Below are 15,343 nucleotides of genomic sequence, written 5' to 3' on the forward strand. Positions count from 1 at the left end.
ATTACGGCTTCATCCCGGTGGATAAGGCCCCCCGTGCTGCGGAGGGTCATCTGCTGGATGCAGAGTCTACAGATTTAAATGCTGATCTCGTCTAAAACGAAGACAGCTGCACAGACACACCTAGAGTGACACCTGACCACGTACCTGGACTCCACGGCCTGGCCCGGCCGGCACACACGTTCCCGCGGCGGGCACTCGCGTGGGTGGAGAGAGGGAGGGGTGGAAGGATGCTCGGGTGGCAGATGGTCGGATGGACGGAAATAATGTCATGTAAGTGTCACTTTATAGCTGCGGATTATGTCATCAAGTGGACGTGCCAGGGCTTATTTAACATCTCACTGGGGGAGGCTTGGACTAATGGCCACTGCTTGCTTGTCAATCACACCAGCATGGGCGGGGCTGGCATCGGCCAGCGCCCTGCTCAGCATCCCCCTTGGCACGGCGGCAGGTGGAGAGCCGGGCACCCCCCGCCCTGCCTGAAGGGTGCGCCTGGCCTCGCTTGCACTTGACCCTCCCTGGCTTCGTGGTTTCAGGTCCGAAGAGCCCTCACCCCAGTGGCTAAAGGAGCTGAAATCTAAGAAGAGGCAAAGCCTGTATGAGAACCAGGCCTGACCAGGTACGAGGGGCCCTGGTGGGGAGACCCGGGCAGGGCCTGCAGTTCAAGGAGTCCGAGAAGGCGGGCGGAGGGCCGAGGGTCAGAGAGGCCTGGGACTGCGAACCCTAGGCCAGGGAAGAAAGACCGCGGGCCCGGCTGTTCTGGGTTCCCGCACAGTGTGGCGACAGCGCGTTCCCTTTTAGGCACAAACACACCACTGGGCCGCCTGGGCGGCAGGGGCGAGGGGCCAGGCAGCCGGAGCCCTGGCCGGCCCTGCTCACGGCGTCTCTGTCCCCTTTTATGGAGCGAGAGGACAGCGGGTCCACGAGCAGCCTCGTCTGCGAGGTGCCCAGCCTCTGCGTTTATATTCTACCTGCGTAACTGGAAGATAATTTGGGGAAAAAAGATTTAAAAAGCCAATGATCAGACACGCCCTGGCGTAGGGCCCGGACTACCGAGCCTCTTGCCCTCCAGTTTCCCCGTCTGTGGAGCGGGTGACGGCCCCCAGGGGCCAGGTGGTCCCAGGGGCTCCCTGCAGCGACACCGCACGTGCTTCTTGGAAGGCCTGGGCCGGGGGGCACCCAGGCCACACTCCGTGAGCGCCGGCTCCAATGTGAGCTACGCTGGAGACCACCGCCCCTTGCCTGCAGACCTGGAACCAGACAGGCAGCGGGGCGTTCCCTCTCCCACGCAGCGACAGAACCTGGCCCGCGTGGGTCCGTGCTGTTTAGACCGTTTTCCCCACTTGGTGGGAACACGCGTGCATTGCACTGCGGGCACGTCCTGTGCTCAATCACGGGGGCGTCACGTATGTTACATGACACTCACATCTGCGTATAGGTGTGCGTATTTCTGTGTCACCAGCTCCAAAACAGCTCCGACTCCTGCGGTAAACCTGTGCTGAACAGTCCCGCGTAAGGGGTCGGAGCCTGCGCTTACCGTGTTTAGGGCCGTGTGCGTGACACCTCTGTCCAGCCTCCAGTAACCCACTGAGGACGCCGAGGCCGGAACCCTGACCAGTCTCTAGATCCGCATTCATTCCACGGCCTCCAGCCACCCACCCCCTTCCGAGCCCCCACCCCCCTCAGGAAACAAACCGGCGGCCACAGAAAGCCCACGTTGTCCCTCCCGGCCCATGGCTGGTGGGCAGCCGGCTCGGGGAATGCCAGGAAAGGTTCAGAGGCTCAGTGGGAGAGCGAAACGGGGCCCCCCGTCCCCTGCTGACAGGACTCTCCCTTCCTGCCCAGACAGGGTCACTGCCACGTGTCACGAACAGAAGCCTTAACTGTCACAGCCCCCGAGACGAGGCCACGCTGCTGCCGTTCCTGCCTGCACAACGGTTCCCTGCCGGGACCCCTCCTTCTGGTGGCCCAGGGCCCCGCACCGCACCTCTGACCGGGTTGGAAAGGCCCGCCCTCCTCAGCACTCACTTGTCTCCCTGGACCGCACGTCGTCGGCCTGGGAGAGAGGCCAGGCTGCCCAGAGACACCCATGCTGGTGGTTGTGTGTGTGTGTGGGGGGGGGTATGTAGAAACCATGCATTTCTGCACACTGCAGCAGCAGCAGCTCCGGGTGCGTGGGTGTCAGGCTGGATCGTCTCCCAGGGCTCCGGAGAACACCTGAATCATGAAGGCACCTCCTCCCCCAACCCCCAGGCAGGTCTTGGTCAAGAGGACTTGGGTCTCCTTCTTGAATTGTGTGCAGGGCAGGTCCCTGGGGCGGGGGTGGCTCCCATGACGTTTTCGGCCAGTCCCATCTCTCTCCCGAAGGATCAGCAGCCCCGATGTTTCAATAATGCCCATCCTTCTGGTTAGCCTTCCGGGGGGGCCCCGAGCGTGGTGGCCCTCTCGTACCGTGTGTCATCTGTTTGCTTCCGAAGGTGACAAAGCAATAATCAGCCAACTCCCCCTTGAAGTTTGCTGTGTGTGCGTGTGTTCGCAGTGAAGAGTGGGCGGAGAGGTGGGCCTGCTCTGCTGGAAGCATCCGATCATCTCAGGTTATCCGACCCCTGTCCCGGCGTCTTGGAGACCCCAGTGGTCACGCTTGCCTACCTGTTCCTGGTTCCTCTTCTTTCTGTGCTCTGACTTCTGTGGACTGACCTTTGTCCCTTGACCTCAAGGGCTCATACACCACAGCCCAAACGGCAGTGCCTTTCCCACCCCGCGCGTCTCTTTCTCCAGAGCTGCGTTCGAACGCCACCCGAGCGGCGGGCACGGAGAGCGTTTGCACGCTGGCCTCGGAACACGGCCTGAGCGAGGGTTCCTTCTCGCCGCTTCCTCTACCAACCCCCGCTGGGCTCCCCCGACCAAGTGCTCTTTTCAGGGCCCAATGAAGGAAGGCAGGGTCTCGCTGAAAGCCCTTCTCTGGAGGGGAGACCCCGCTCCCTGCCAGACCAGGGGGACTCTGGACAGAAGTGCTAGATCCCAGGTAGCAATGTGTGAGGTTTACCTTGCCTTTTTTCCCCCTTGCCATCTCGACTCTGTCCTCTTCGGAAATCCTCAGCACCAGCCTCCTCCGCCTGTGAAGCCCGAGGCCCCAGCACACATCCCAGAAGTGCCCGGCTGGCCAGCTGCCATGCCCGGAGTTGCCATAAACTTTGTGCCAACCTCACCTGGGAGACGCCCACCAGTGAGAAGGACGCTCGGGCAGTTCGTGAGGCCCCCTGTGGTTGCTGAGGGGCCCTGGGGCTCAGTTTCCTAGTGGGTGCTTGCACAGCGCTGGCTCGATGTGACAGTGAGGGGCACAGCACATGCATGCCCCTCCCCCCTGCAACTTCCCGAAAGGTGGGAACCCTTCTTCATAAATCCGTGATTTGCAAATGGTGTTCAAGTCCCCCTCTCCCCAGCCACCTCTCCGGTAGTCCTTGTTTATCTGCCCACCATTCGTGGTCTGTCATCTCCCCACCACTTTCCTCTCTCGGGGGTGGGGGGGGCAGGGCGGGGGTTGGGGCAGAGAGCAGTCTCGTCTCTCCCGCCTTTGCCTGGAGAGCGGCTGCGCGCCAGCACCATGGACAGGGACGGGAGCCGCCCTCCCTGAGTCCTGCAGGCTGAGCTCTGGCCGCTTACTGATGGGCACTGGTGGGACCCTGTCGCCCGCCCAGCCTGGTGCACCCGGAGACCCTCGTATCCGTGTGTGGAGGTTGGGCCTCCCTCGCTCATAGCTGTGTTCTCTCCATTCCCTGAGTAAGTGGCCAGTCGGTTCTCTCTGGCCATTTGGGGATTCACTTCCTCCAGGAACTGCTTCGGTTGACTTTTGTTGTTGTGGGTTTAAGGGCCATCTCTTGTTGTATGACGATGTCGATGTGGTGGCTTTCCAGGTCCTCAGTCCCCTGTAGGATACTGCTGGCATTCTGACTTCCTTTCTCGGCTGCTGCTTTCGTTGTCTTTCGGGGGTGGGAAGGGCCCCTCGGCCCCTTCTCGGGCTGCAGCGGGAAATGGCCTGTTCTCTTCCGTGAGGGCGTCAGTGCTCACCACGCACGGCTCTCCATTCTGCACGTGGCTTGTCTCAGCCCAAGTACAGCCGGCAGGAAAGAAAGACACTTGGCCATGAGATTGAGCCGGAGCTCTTTTGCCTAACCACCCCCGCCCCCTGCCCATGCACACACACACACACACCTTGATTGGAAATTAAGAGCCAGTTAATTTTTTGGAGATTAAGTCACATGAAGTCCGCCCCTTTCCACCGACCAGAGCAGGCCCCGAACATCCTCCTTGCTCTCCTTCACCTCCGGCAGCCTCACCTCCCCACCGCAGGGCAGATGGCCACGGCGGGCAGCGGCGGCCCTCCCCCTGCGGGCTCCCTGCCAGCCCGGTGCGGCGAGGTCAGGAGGGATGGTGCCCGGAGCCTCTGCAGAGAGCTGAGGGGGGGGGCCTGGGCTTCTCCCCTTTTCCGAAACTGGGTGAGCTCTTCGGGGCAAAGCACGGGTTTGTGTGCTGGTTTCTCGAGTTAGCCTGGAGTCATCTTTGGAAACCGTCTCCTTTTTAACGAATTTAATATGCCTTAATCCTCTGTATGCAATCAAGTCCCCTGCCCTCTGACCTTCCTCCTCTGGGCCTGTGGCTCTCCTCGAATGAGGGTCTTACGCAGGAAGCACATGACGATGGGTGTGTAATCTCTGCTCGTCCCCTCCCCGTTCTCCCTGTCTCTCTCCCCCTCCCTCCCTCCGCCTACTCACTCACACCCTTGGACGTCCGCATTCTGACTGAGGATCTCGTGATAAGTCTGTGTCTTCTCCCCTCCAGCAGATCCCCTCCATGGTCTCTTGCCCAGGGAAACAGAGGCCTCCGGCCTGTGAAGTCCCCCGGCAAGGCCCCGGAGAGCAGTGTTGTGGAGAACTGCTCCATGCCACCGGGGAACCTCTGGGGCGGGACAGGCCTCCTGGTGTTTGGACGGTGACCTGGCAGCCTCGGGTTGTCCAGGACTTGGGGCAGAGACAGTCAGGTGGGGATGTTGGCCAGGGGGACGAGCCAGGTCATGTGCTGTTGGACAAGTGCATTTTCTCTCGTGCATCCCGGGAAGAGATGGCCAGCTATAGGCACCGCTAAGGAGGGAGAACAGAAATGGGCAGAGGCCTGAGACCCTAAACCTTACCAGCTGTGCAAGGGACTTCGAACCCCCTTGGCGTGACTTCCTAAAGGAGAGACCTCAGCCGCCCCCGCCGGGTGCTGGCAGCTGCCCTCTCAACACATTTTCGCTCTTCCTGGGTTTCCCCAGGAGCCGGGTGTCATCGCAAAGCCCAGAGTCCACAGGTGTGCGCTTGGGTCACCCACACCAAACGCTCCCTTTGGGGTCTCCAGCCCTGGGGGAAGACAGTGTCCACCCAAGGAGAGGGCCCTTGAGCCTCCCCCACCCTCTCCAGTCTCTGTGTCTCCCCGTCAGTCCCTGTGGCCCCTCCCACAAAGCCCTGTCCCCTAATACAGGCAGCTAGATGACCGCTGATTTGTATGAACTAGCATGTCGGGGTGAGCCTAAGGGGAGATGGGGAGGCGAGAGGAAAGTGCGCTCTAGTGGGGAATTCTGCCCATCCACCCCCCCCACCCCCAGAATTAAGCTGTGGCATGTCACCGGTAACGCAGGAACCTCCGTCCCTCTGACTGTGCCTTTCTTCCTCCTCCACGTGTTACATCGTGTTACATCGGTTTACATCCACGTGTTACATCGGGGAAGCAAACACCCAGGGGCATCACAGTGCCAGGGGTCGGAGGGACGACCATCAAGTAGAAGGAGCCACGTGACGTGGGCGGGACCCACTGGACCGCTGGCAGGGGCTCTGCCTGGGGCTCCACTGCCGTGGAGAGCTGCACATCCCGAACTCTGTGCTGAGAAGCTGCTAGGAGCCTCCTTGTTGGGATTCCCGGCAGCGAGGTTCTGGGGATGGAGCCCTTTGGAATGAGTGCGCATGCCCTCAGCCAGTCTGTGTGTGCCGTCTCTCCCTTTGTCTTTTGCCACCCCCCCCCCGCCCCGCCCTCGAGGTGTCTGTCCTTTGCTGGGGTTGGTCCCTGCAGGGAGTGGGGCAGAAAGCCAGGTGCCAGAAAGTCAGCCTGAGGGCTCTGGCAGGGTATCCTCTGAGCCCCTCCCCCCACCCCACCCCCAGGCCCTCCTGCAGTAGCTGCCCCTGTAACTGGTGCCTCAGCGTCTTCCCCGTCTTCCCGAGTCAGACCGGCTCTTTTCTGAGCGTCTCTGGGGGTGCCACACCCACTCAAAACTATTACGCCATCGCCCAAGAATTTCAGCTTTCTGATGATCTTACTCCGCACGGCCTTACAGACCCTGTAACCAGGGGGCTCCCGGAGTCATGTACTGTGTCACGGAAGGTATTTTGTACTGTGCTGTTCCTTGAACCACACCAACATTCTGCAAGCCGTGCGCTTCCCACATGAGTTTGATTTCCAAAATGCTTTGTAAGACGGGGGAGTGGGAGTATCTCTGCCTATACTATGTGTTTTCCTAGTCTTCCTCCCATGTCCCTTGGTCGGACGTGGAGTCACGACCGAGAGGGAACCAGAGGCCGCATGCGGGGAAGCTCAGCCCCCGCCTGCTGGAGCTCCAGCGGCTGCCTGCTGAGACTTCCCGAGCCCCGGCAGTTCGGAGCGAAGGGCGGGCCAGAGGCGCTTTCTCCAACCCCAGAGAGAACCTCGCATCACGGGACTGAGACTCCATCTAGAAAAATGCCTATATTTTTAACGCCGAAACCTCGGGGCTCCCCGGACCTCACCGAGTATTGGACGTTGACAAGTGCTTTTATATTTTGTAACTGCAAAGAGGTTTCACACGCACGCCCAGAGCAGTTGGGGACCTCGTCAACTGCCACGAAACCGGATGACCTCCGCATGTACAGAGATGTTCGCACCATGGAAATAGCAAATAAAGCTTTGATGCAAGTTGCGTTGGAGACGCTGGTGTGTCGGCGTGCAAGCGAACGGGCTCTCTCGTGCAAGCCGCCGGCACCCGCCGAGTCGGCCTCTGCGCTGGGCTGAGCTGGGCGCCAGGCAGCCGGCGGGGGTGGCTGGGGTCCCGGGAGGGGGCCGTGAGCACAGAGCCGGCTTCCCACTCAGCGTGGGGTGGAGCCCTGATGCAATCACGTCCTGGCCGTGGGGTCTCCCTGAGCATGGGTTCTCTGAAACGGGGGTGGGACAGTGACACCGGTGGGCAAGACTTCTAGACAGTGGTTCTCATGGGTTGATGATGGTCCCCAGATGACACTGAGCAACGACAGGAGACACTTTTTTGTTGTCACAAGGGGGGCAAGGAGCTGCTACAGCATCTCGTCATGGAGGTGGGGGGCAGGAATGTTGTTCAATATCCCGCGGTGCACAGGGCGAGCTGGCCCCGGGGAACAGTGCCGAGGCTGGGAACCCTGGGTGAGGGAAATGGGGCACACGGCAGTGCTGGGCGCATAGTGGGTCCTCAAGATCCTAGAGGATCTGAAGGGAGGGAGTCACGTTCTCACATAGGCTGTCCCCATCTCTGTCTCCCCCCTTCTATTGACAGGAGGTGGTGGCTGCCTCCCAAGTTAAGGGGTGCAAAGCCAACCCTGCCCCCCATGACACACCTGCCCCCCGGGAAGGCCCCCCTCAGCCCGAACTGTCAGTGACAGGCAGATGCTCCGTGAACAAAAGCAGGGAAGGGATCAGCTGTGCTGAGAGAGCTTTGCTTTCGTGACCCGTCCGTGACCCGAGTAGAGAGACGGCTCCGTTTCCCGAAGAGGTGGTCTGAGCCCCCTGTGACTCACCCAAGGCCACACAGATCCACCTGTCCCCTCAGCCCACCTGTCACCCCGTGTGCTAGCAACATCTCAAAGGTGTGGAGCGACGGGTTTTACGCAGAGCTGAGAATTTTTGCCAAAAACAGCAACAGAAGAAACCCCTGCCCCTCAGCGTGCTCACACATTAGCCACAGTGAACGCCTGTCCTGGGCCAGCGGCGCTGCTCGACACTTAAATGCACGGCTCTACTCACTCGGTGGTAAATGCGGGGGCAGTCGTGATCACCCGCAGCAGCCCGGCCCCTCCTCCTCCTCCTCCTCCTCCTCCTCCTCCTCGCTGCCATGCGCCCTGGGGAAGTGGCTCCACCTCTCTGAATGCAGCTTCCGAACCGCCTGTAACCTAGGATCGTGATCCCTCCCCCCCGGAGAGGGCTGATCGGGGCGTAGACACGATGCTCGAGAAGCTGGCCCAGGGGCCAGCATGCAGTAGGTCTTCAATAAACGGTAGCGGTCCTTTGTAGATGCCTGTTATAGGAACAAAACCCATCTCAGGTGAGTCTGGCACAGCCTCCCATGGAAGTGGTTGGGTGGAGTTAGATCCACTTGGGAAGTTCTGTTTAAGGTGAACTTATAATTTAGGCCACGGGGCACCTGGAAGAATTGAGGGGTTTGGGGTCCCTCCCTCCAAGAACCAGAGCCTTTCCAAGGGCGCCAGGCATCTCAGCAGGAAGATGGTGGCACCAAGAGGCCAAAGCAAGGGGTGGGGGTGGTCACTGGAGAATTTCCTGCCCCCCCACCCCCCTGCATGCCCGCTCCTGGCGCTGTTGGGCTCCCCACAAGGCTGGCGAGGTCTGTCCACCCCCGGGCCGTGGTCAGAGGCCATGGCTGAGGGCACACAGGCCCTGGGGCCTCCCTGGGCCCGTCATTGGAGTGAAACAGCCCGAATGGAATCGGGTGGACAGGCCGCTGCCTCAGCAGGCCGGGACGTGCTGGGCTGTCGGAAATCACCCATAAATAGGACGCTCCTCGCAAAGGGGGACCGTCTGCGGGCGGCGCTGGCTTCTCTGTTCTTCCCGGGCAGCGGCGACAGGTTCGTTCTGGGGCGAGTGGGGCGGGGCGGGGAGGCAGGAGCGGCCCCAGCAGGCCCAGGCCTGGGGTGGCCTCCCGAGGCGTGCAGAGCTGGCCTCTGCCCCAACTGGGGACCCACCTGGTGGGAGCTGAGAGGGAGGACCTGAGACAGCCACCAAGCCCTGCTGTTGACAGAGGGCAGCAGCCAGGGCTAAGCCCCTGGGCGTGTGCTTGGAACGGGGAGCCTGCAAAGACGAGGGAGGCGAGTGGGCACGTTTGGGGGCTGCCATGTCTTCTGGGAGTCTCCCCCGAGCTGGACCAGGCCTGTGTCCTGAGTGTACGAGCCACACGGCTGTGTGCGGCTGGGTGCAGGGTGCCTGTGCGGCACTGTGGGTGTCTGAGATGGGCGCGTGTGTGTGTGTGTCAGAGACACACACAGACGGACAGAGGCAGCCGTCCTGCGGCGGGCAAGAAGTGACTGCACAGTGACCGTGGAAGCCCGTGGGAGCCTGCGTGTGTGTGCAGGTGCCTGTGCCGATAAACTGGAGCGCAGTCCCGTGTGTCTGTGTGTGTGTGTGTGACAGTCAGGAGAACCCGCCCACATGACTGTGGCCGGCCTGAGTTGTGTGTTACATCCCCGTGGGGGTGAGGGGAGCCGTGTGTGTTTCTTGCACTGGAAGTACGCACAGAATGAATGAGCGCATGGATGGAACCTGGGCTGGAGCAGGTGTCCCGGGACCTGGTCCCGCATCACACTGTCTCAGGATGTCTGTCTGTCTGTCCCTCTCCCACCAGCCTGTGGCCTCCTGTTCTTCCTGGTCCCCCAGCCCAGGGCCAGGCCCTGAGCAGGTGCTGGAGGAAGCTGGTGAACCGAGCAATGAGTGGACAAAGGACTGCAGCCTGGGGGGCGGGGGTGGGAGATCTTCCTGCAGAGGAACCCCTGAGGCCTGCCCTCCGCCCAGGCCCAGAGGCAATGTCTGCACAGAGCCCCAACACCCTGGTTTGGGGGAGCGGTTGGGTAAGGGCGAAGGGCATGAGCTTCAGAGCCAGGTCCAACCCCAGCCTCAGGGGAGTGACCTCACCTAGTTGGGATTTGGGGTTGCTCTCTGTAAAATGGCAATCCTGGTCCTACTGACCCATGGTGGGCTCATGGGCAGTGCTCAGTGGATGTTTGTCGAATGACTGAAAGATCAAATGTAGGCTGTGAGCAATGACCACGTCCCATAGGCAGCAAGGTTCTGTAGCTCATCTTCCAAAGGACCTGGTGACTCTTCTCCGTTGGTTGAAGCCAGAGTGGTCCCCGAGGAGATGGCAGAGCAGCACGGAGCACCGGAGCGGGCTGCCGCTGGCAAGAGCCATGGAGGCCTTGGGGGCAGCTACAAGGTAAGGAAGGGCCTGGGGGCTCTGGGCCCAGGGCTCCTCCTAGACCTCGGGGTCAGCTTCACTCCAGAAAGGAGCCAACAGGGCCAGGAGGACACCTCACCTCTTGGCCATGAACTTGCTTCGTGACTTCACTGCGCCTGGGCACACACACCCTCCCCGGGCACAGAGGCTCAGCGGCTTCAGGAGTCCCGGCACTGACTCTCTGCAGACCCCGGTCCCATCCCCAGCCTGCTCCGGGCTTCCACCGCCCCACCTTTAACTCAGGAGCAATGCCGTGCTCCTCAGCCCCCAGAGCTGACATGGGGGCTCAGTGCAAGTGCCATCGCCAATGCCAGCCACCGGGGGTGGGACTGGTCAGCTCCGCCCTCTCCAGGCGGTCCCTGGGGGCTCTCATCCCAGACTGCCCAAGGATGGGCTGATTCCAGAGATACCTGGGGGCAGCGGCATTCCTGAGGATGTGCTGGTGACTTTCACCAGAGTGGGGGAGGAGGCAGGAGAAGAGCCTCTGAGAGGCCCGCCTGGCTCTGGGCTGACCCACGGGCGATGTCAGCTAGCCTTGCCCTACAGGCCCCCAGTTTCCCCCTGGGGAGGGGGCACCGTGTCATCTAACGGCCTCTCGGGGCCTTGGCACATCACCAGAGGCAGCTGCCCAGCGGGAAGGCGGGTGCCGCCGCTGTTGGCGCCTGTGGGCCTTGCCCCGCCCACTCCAGTGCAGGGGCCAAAGGAACTTCTGACTTAACCAACCCGGGACAAGTGACCTACCCTTTCTGAGCAGACGTCTGTCCCTCGAGGGCCTCCTGCAGAGACAGTCTGTGCTTCCAGGCGGGGACAGGCAGCACTTCCCCGTGTCTTTGCAGCCCGGTCCCTGCCCCCCCCCCCCCCCCCCCCCCCCGCCTTGGGCAGGCAGAGGCCAGCCCAGAGGTTGCAAGCTGACAATTGGTCCATCCTGCACAGGCTTTGTAAAAAGGGGATATTTCACATTAAGGAAAATATAGATTTCTGGCCTCGACTGCAAAGTTTAGGACAGGGTCTACACTCCTTTCTGGTTGCAAATGGCTTCATTTCCCTCCTGTCCCTTCCTGGGGTCATTTCACTCTATTAGGTTCCAGACTGGCTCCTCCAGAGGGACAATCCCCGGTTTAAGGTTCCTTGTGGCAGGCCCCTCCATGGCCACCAGGGGGCAGTGCAAGCCCGTGGAGGTGCTGGCTCCAGGCTGGTACAAGGCTGAGCTGCTGGAGCTGGTGATTGCACCTCCCTCCTTGCCCCACAGGGGACCGAGCAGGGCAGTGGGTGGGGCTGGGACTGGGACTGGGACCCCCACTGTGACATGCAGGACGCTGCCCTTCCAGGTGACCGTGTATGAAATGGAGAACTTCCAGGGCAAGCGCTGCGAGCTCTCAACCGAGTGCCCCAGCCTGACCGACAGCCTGCTGGAGAAGGTGGGCTCCATCCAAGTGGAGTCGGGGCCGTAAGTACCCGGACCCCTGCCCCTCCTCACAGCCCGAGCCTTCTGGGAGTCGGGAGGCTCGGTTTGAGCTCAAGATCTGCTGCAGCACCCTCAGTTTTCCCATCTGTAAAACGAGGGAGTCGGGCTGGATTCTCTTAGAGTCGTCTGGCTCACATCTCCGCAGTAAACGGCAGGGTGCGGTGGAAAGAGAGCACAGGACAGCCCAGCCCCTAGGTCAGTGCCGACAGGAGGGGTCTAATCAGTGTAATTTCAATATCGATCACACCGTCTACAGTGTAACATGCATCAGAGCCCCGAATCCTCGCCACTGCCCAGGAGAGACCTGCCAGTCTCGTCCCCATTGAACAGGTGGAGAAACTGAGGCCAGAGGGCTTAAGTGTCAGGTCCGTGTCCATATGGCAGACAGGTGTCCCAGCTGGACTTGGCTCTCCCCTTGGGTTGAAAGCCCAGGCTCCGGCGCTAACCGCCTGCGTGATCCTGGGCAAGGGGCTCACCCCCTGGGCCTCTGTGTCCCCATCTGGCAAGTGGGCAGAACAACGGGACATACTTCAGAGAGAGGCTGTGTGAAATGAACAAGTGACACATGTAGATGGTGACAAGGCCACAGTAACAATAAGGAGTCATCTAAAGGACACTGTACTCCAGATGTCATAGGAAGGACTTCTCAGAGTCAGAGCGCCCTAGACAGAGGCCGTGTGCAAAACAGCCCCTCAATACTACTTCCTGGGATGGTTTTCAGGCTCGAGGCCCAGCTCCCAGTTTGTCCCTGTAGATCCTTCAACAGCAGGACCCAGGATCAGGAACAGGATTGAAAGGGGGGCGCAAGGTCAAAGGTCAGCAGCCGTGCGCTCTGGGCTCACCTGCGGCAGAGGTGAGCCAGGCTTCCGTGCTCCCGCAGGTGGCTGGCCTTCGAGCGCAGGGCCTTCCGCGGGGAGCAGTATGTCCTGGAGAAGGGGGACTACCCTCGCTGGGACGCCTGGTCCAACAGCCACCACAGTGACAGCCTCCTGTCCCTCCGGCCTCTGCACATTGTGAGTACAGTGCTGCCCCCTTCAGGGAGCTCTGAGAGGAGGGACAGGCCACCAGCTGGGCGGGCCAGCTGGGTACACCGCTCTGGGGAGGCCTTGGCTGGTGTGGGCCTGGCCTGGGAAGGGTCCTCATCATTTCTGACCCAAATGATAGGGTTGGCTGATTGGATGGTCCCTGGGCTGGGGTTCAGGACTTCAGGAGTCACATCCTGAATGAGCCAGCAGGCGCTGGCCCTCCCCCCTGTAACCCTGTGAAAATGCTGAGCCGTCCAGTCCTGTCTCAGATCCGTACTGTGGTCGAAGAAAGACAGCCTGGAAAATGGCTTCAGAAAGGAACTGCGAAACAGCTTGGGTTCTTTGCTTGCGTTTCTCAAACACCTGAAAGGGACTCGGTCTGTGTGACACTTACAATGTCGCTCGTGTCCCCCACCTACTTCCCTCACACTCGCAGCTGCTCCAGCCCCGCCTCCTGTCACAGTCGTGGGCAGGGAAAGCTGGGGAGACCCAATCAGAGTCGGCTTAGGACAGAAGGAACGTTCCCACATTACTAATTTTGGCCTGTGTCTACGCCCTCCATGCCTCAGTTTCCCTCTCTGCTGTTAATGTTGAGTGAGACCTGAAAGGGCCTCCCCCTCTTGGTTTCATGGATCTCTGGCTGTAAGGTCCCTAAGGAGGCCAGCTCTGGAGGACCCCCCCAAACCCCCATCCCTCCTGCAGTGGGCTTGGGGGTGAAGGAACCTCAGCATCCCCTCCCTCGGGCAGGGGGCTTGGGGTGGGTGTTATTTTGTGGTGACTTGACCCTTCCCTGAGCCTGGAGCCCGCCTGACCCCTGCTCTGGCCGGCTCACAGCATGACCTTGCCCCCCAGGATGGCCCGGATCACAAGCTTCATCTGTTTGAGAACCCGGCTTTCGGCGGCCGCAAGATGGAGATAGTGGACGATGACGTGCCCAGCCTCTGGGCTCATGGCTTCCAGGACCGGGTGGCCAGCGTCCGGGCCGTCAACGGGACGTAAGGGGCCCCACCCCCACTCTTGCCCCTGCCCCATCCGTCCTCCGCTCCGTCACGCCCCTGGCTGCAAACAGCGTGTCTGTTCACTGTCCCCTGGACAGCTGGCATTTCCCGAGCCTCCGGTCTGGGGGCCCTGTGTTCGGGTCAGGGTCATGGACAGCTGCTGCTGCTGCGTCTGTCCTTGCTCAGAGCCCCGCCCGAGAGCCCTCGTCCTGAGAGGGTCCAGTCGTTTGCACTCTTGTGCCACTGGGTTCCCAGGAAGACTTATCTTATACGAAGTTGTATCTTTTTAAAGAATCCAGTGAAGTCTGCTTCCCCTGCCTGTCCCCATGCAAGTCTTCGCTGCTTTTTGAACATCCCTGGGCCCTTGAACAGATGCTCAGATTTTTTTTCCTCCTCTACACAATCCTTGTCCTTCCTAACAGGGGAGGAGGTGACCCTGGTTCTCTAGGGGCGACCTGAGTAATACTTGGGAAGTAGCCCCATCACCTCCCTCCTTCGAGGCTCCCTATCTCTGTTAATGTGACCTCAGGACTGCCTTCCCTGCATTGGTGACCACGGCTCACTTGTGGGCTTGTGATCCAGGGGGCGAGACTGGAAAGGTGCCACCTCTCCCTGAGAATAATTTACCCAACACTGTTTACTGAGCATCTGGGGTGTGCGGAGCAGGGGGCACCCAGGACTGCACAGCCTCGGGCATTTCACTGTCTGAGAGGGAGAGAGACAAGGGCCCAGGTGCTCACAAGTCACTGTGATCAGGGTGGTGATGGGACAGGCAGAGGGGCTCAGGGAGTCCCCACTAGGCACTTGATTTATGAGGGAATCGGGGAGGGCTTTCTGGAGGAGGGGACATCCAAACTGGGATGTAAAGACAATGAATGAAAAAGGGAAAGGCGTAAGGATCAGGCAAGGAAGAGTGTGTCAGGCAGAAGGAACAGCATGTGTAAGGGCTCAGAGGCATGCAAGTTCAAGGGAAGTCCAATCAGAGAGGCTGGAGCAGGGGTGCAAAGAAGGAATGTTGAGCGATGAGGGCAGAGGTGTGTAGGGAAGGACCTGCTGAGGGGCGGAGCTTGCATTCACCCCTAGGGCACTGGGGAGCCCAGGTGGGACCTGCGCAGGTGCAGAGCACGGCCAGGTGCTGGCTTTGAAGGGCTTAGTGGGGCTGCAGGTGGGAGGCTGGAGGGGGCAGCCCTCACCCCAAGCCTCGGTCTCCCGGCAGGTGGGTTGGCTATGAGTTCCCTGGCTACCGCGGGCGCCAGTACGTGTTCGAGCAGGGCGAGTACCGCCACTGGAACGAGTGGGACGCCAGCCAGCCGCAGCTGCAGTCCGTGCGCCGCATCCGCGACCAGAAGTGGCACAAGCGGGGCGGCTTCCTCAGCAGCTGAAGGGCGCCGCCCCAGGGGCCTGGCTCGCTCTGCTCTGCGGGGCAGCAAGGGCAAGAAGGGGACGCCTCAGGGTCGGCTGCCCCCTTCCCCAGAATCTGCGCAATAAAGCCTGGGGCCGGTCCCCCACCTGCCATGCTCGTCTGCAGTCACTTCCTGAGTGGGCCGGGCCTGGGGGGCGGAGCCTGTGGGAGGGGCTGCCCGAG

The 15,343-nt window shown here is 61.1% G+C and overlaps 2 protein-coding genes and 1 long non-coding RNA gene across 6 annotated transcripts in view; 2 read left to right on the forward strand and 1 right to left on the reverse strand.

The window, feature by feature from the left end:
• KIAA1671 (KIAA1671 ortholog) overlaps positions 1-3,884 on the forward strand; it is a 163,430-nt gene extending 159,546 nt beyond the window's left edge. For 2 of the 3 annotated variants that reach the window (XM_028529058.2, XM_036014143.1), the window contains 2 exons: positions 534-616; positions 1,843-3,884. In XM_028529058.2, coding sequence (XP_028384859.1) covers positions 534-612 — 79 coding nt within the window. In that variant the 3' untranslated portion in view covers positions 613-616; positions 1,843-3,884. The remainder of the gene's footprint in view (positions 1-533; positions 617-1,842) is intronic. The other variant, XM_036014142.1, reaches the window with a different exon arrangement.
• Positions 3,885-5,384: 1,500 nt separating this feature from the next.
• On the reverse strand, positions 5,385-5,880 carry LOC118497922. Its single transcript, XR_004900437.1, has 2 exons — positions 5,739-5,880; positions 5,385-5,705 (listed from the first exon to the last, which is right to left on the reverse strand). It is a non-coding gene; the product is annotated as an uncharacterized LOC118497922 (long non-coding RNA).
• Positions 5,881-8,832: 2,952 nt separating this feature from the next.
• Positions 8,833-15,273, forward strand: CRYBB3 (crystallin beta B3). Of its 2 annotated transcripts, none has more exons than XM_036014144.1 (6): positions 8,833-8,888; positions 10,155-10,249; positions 11,599-11,717; positions 12,616-12,748; positions 13,613-13,755; positions 14,975-15,273. In XM_036014144.1, the coding sequence occupies exons 2-6, from the start codon at positions 10,175-10,177 to the stop codon at positions 15,138-15,140; spliced, it is 636 nt and encodes a 211-aa protein (XP_035870037.1). In that variant the 5' UTR covers positions 8,833-8,888; positions 10,155-10,174; the 3' UTR covers positions 15,141-15,273. The 2 variants fall into 2 exon arrangements, with proteins under 2 accessions (XP_035870037.1, XP_028384556.1); XM_028528755.2 differs by having other exon boundaries at positions 8,837-8,888; positions 10,159-10,249.
• Positions 15,274-15,343: the final 70 nt, after the last annotated feature.

Source organism: Phyllostomus discolor, chromosome 13, assembly GCF_004126475.2.
Source record: "Phyllostomus discolor isolate MPI-MPIP mPhyDis1 chromosome 13, mPhyDis1.pri.v3, whole genome shotgun sequence".
NCBI lineage: Eukaryota > Metazoa > Chordata > Mammalia > Chiroptera > Phyllostomidae > Phyllostomus > Phyllostomus discolor.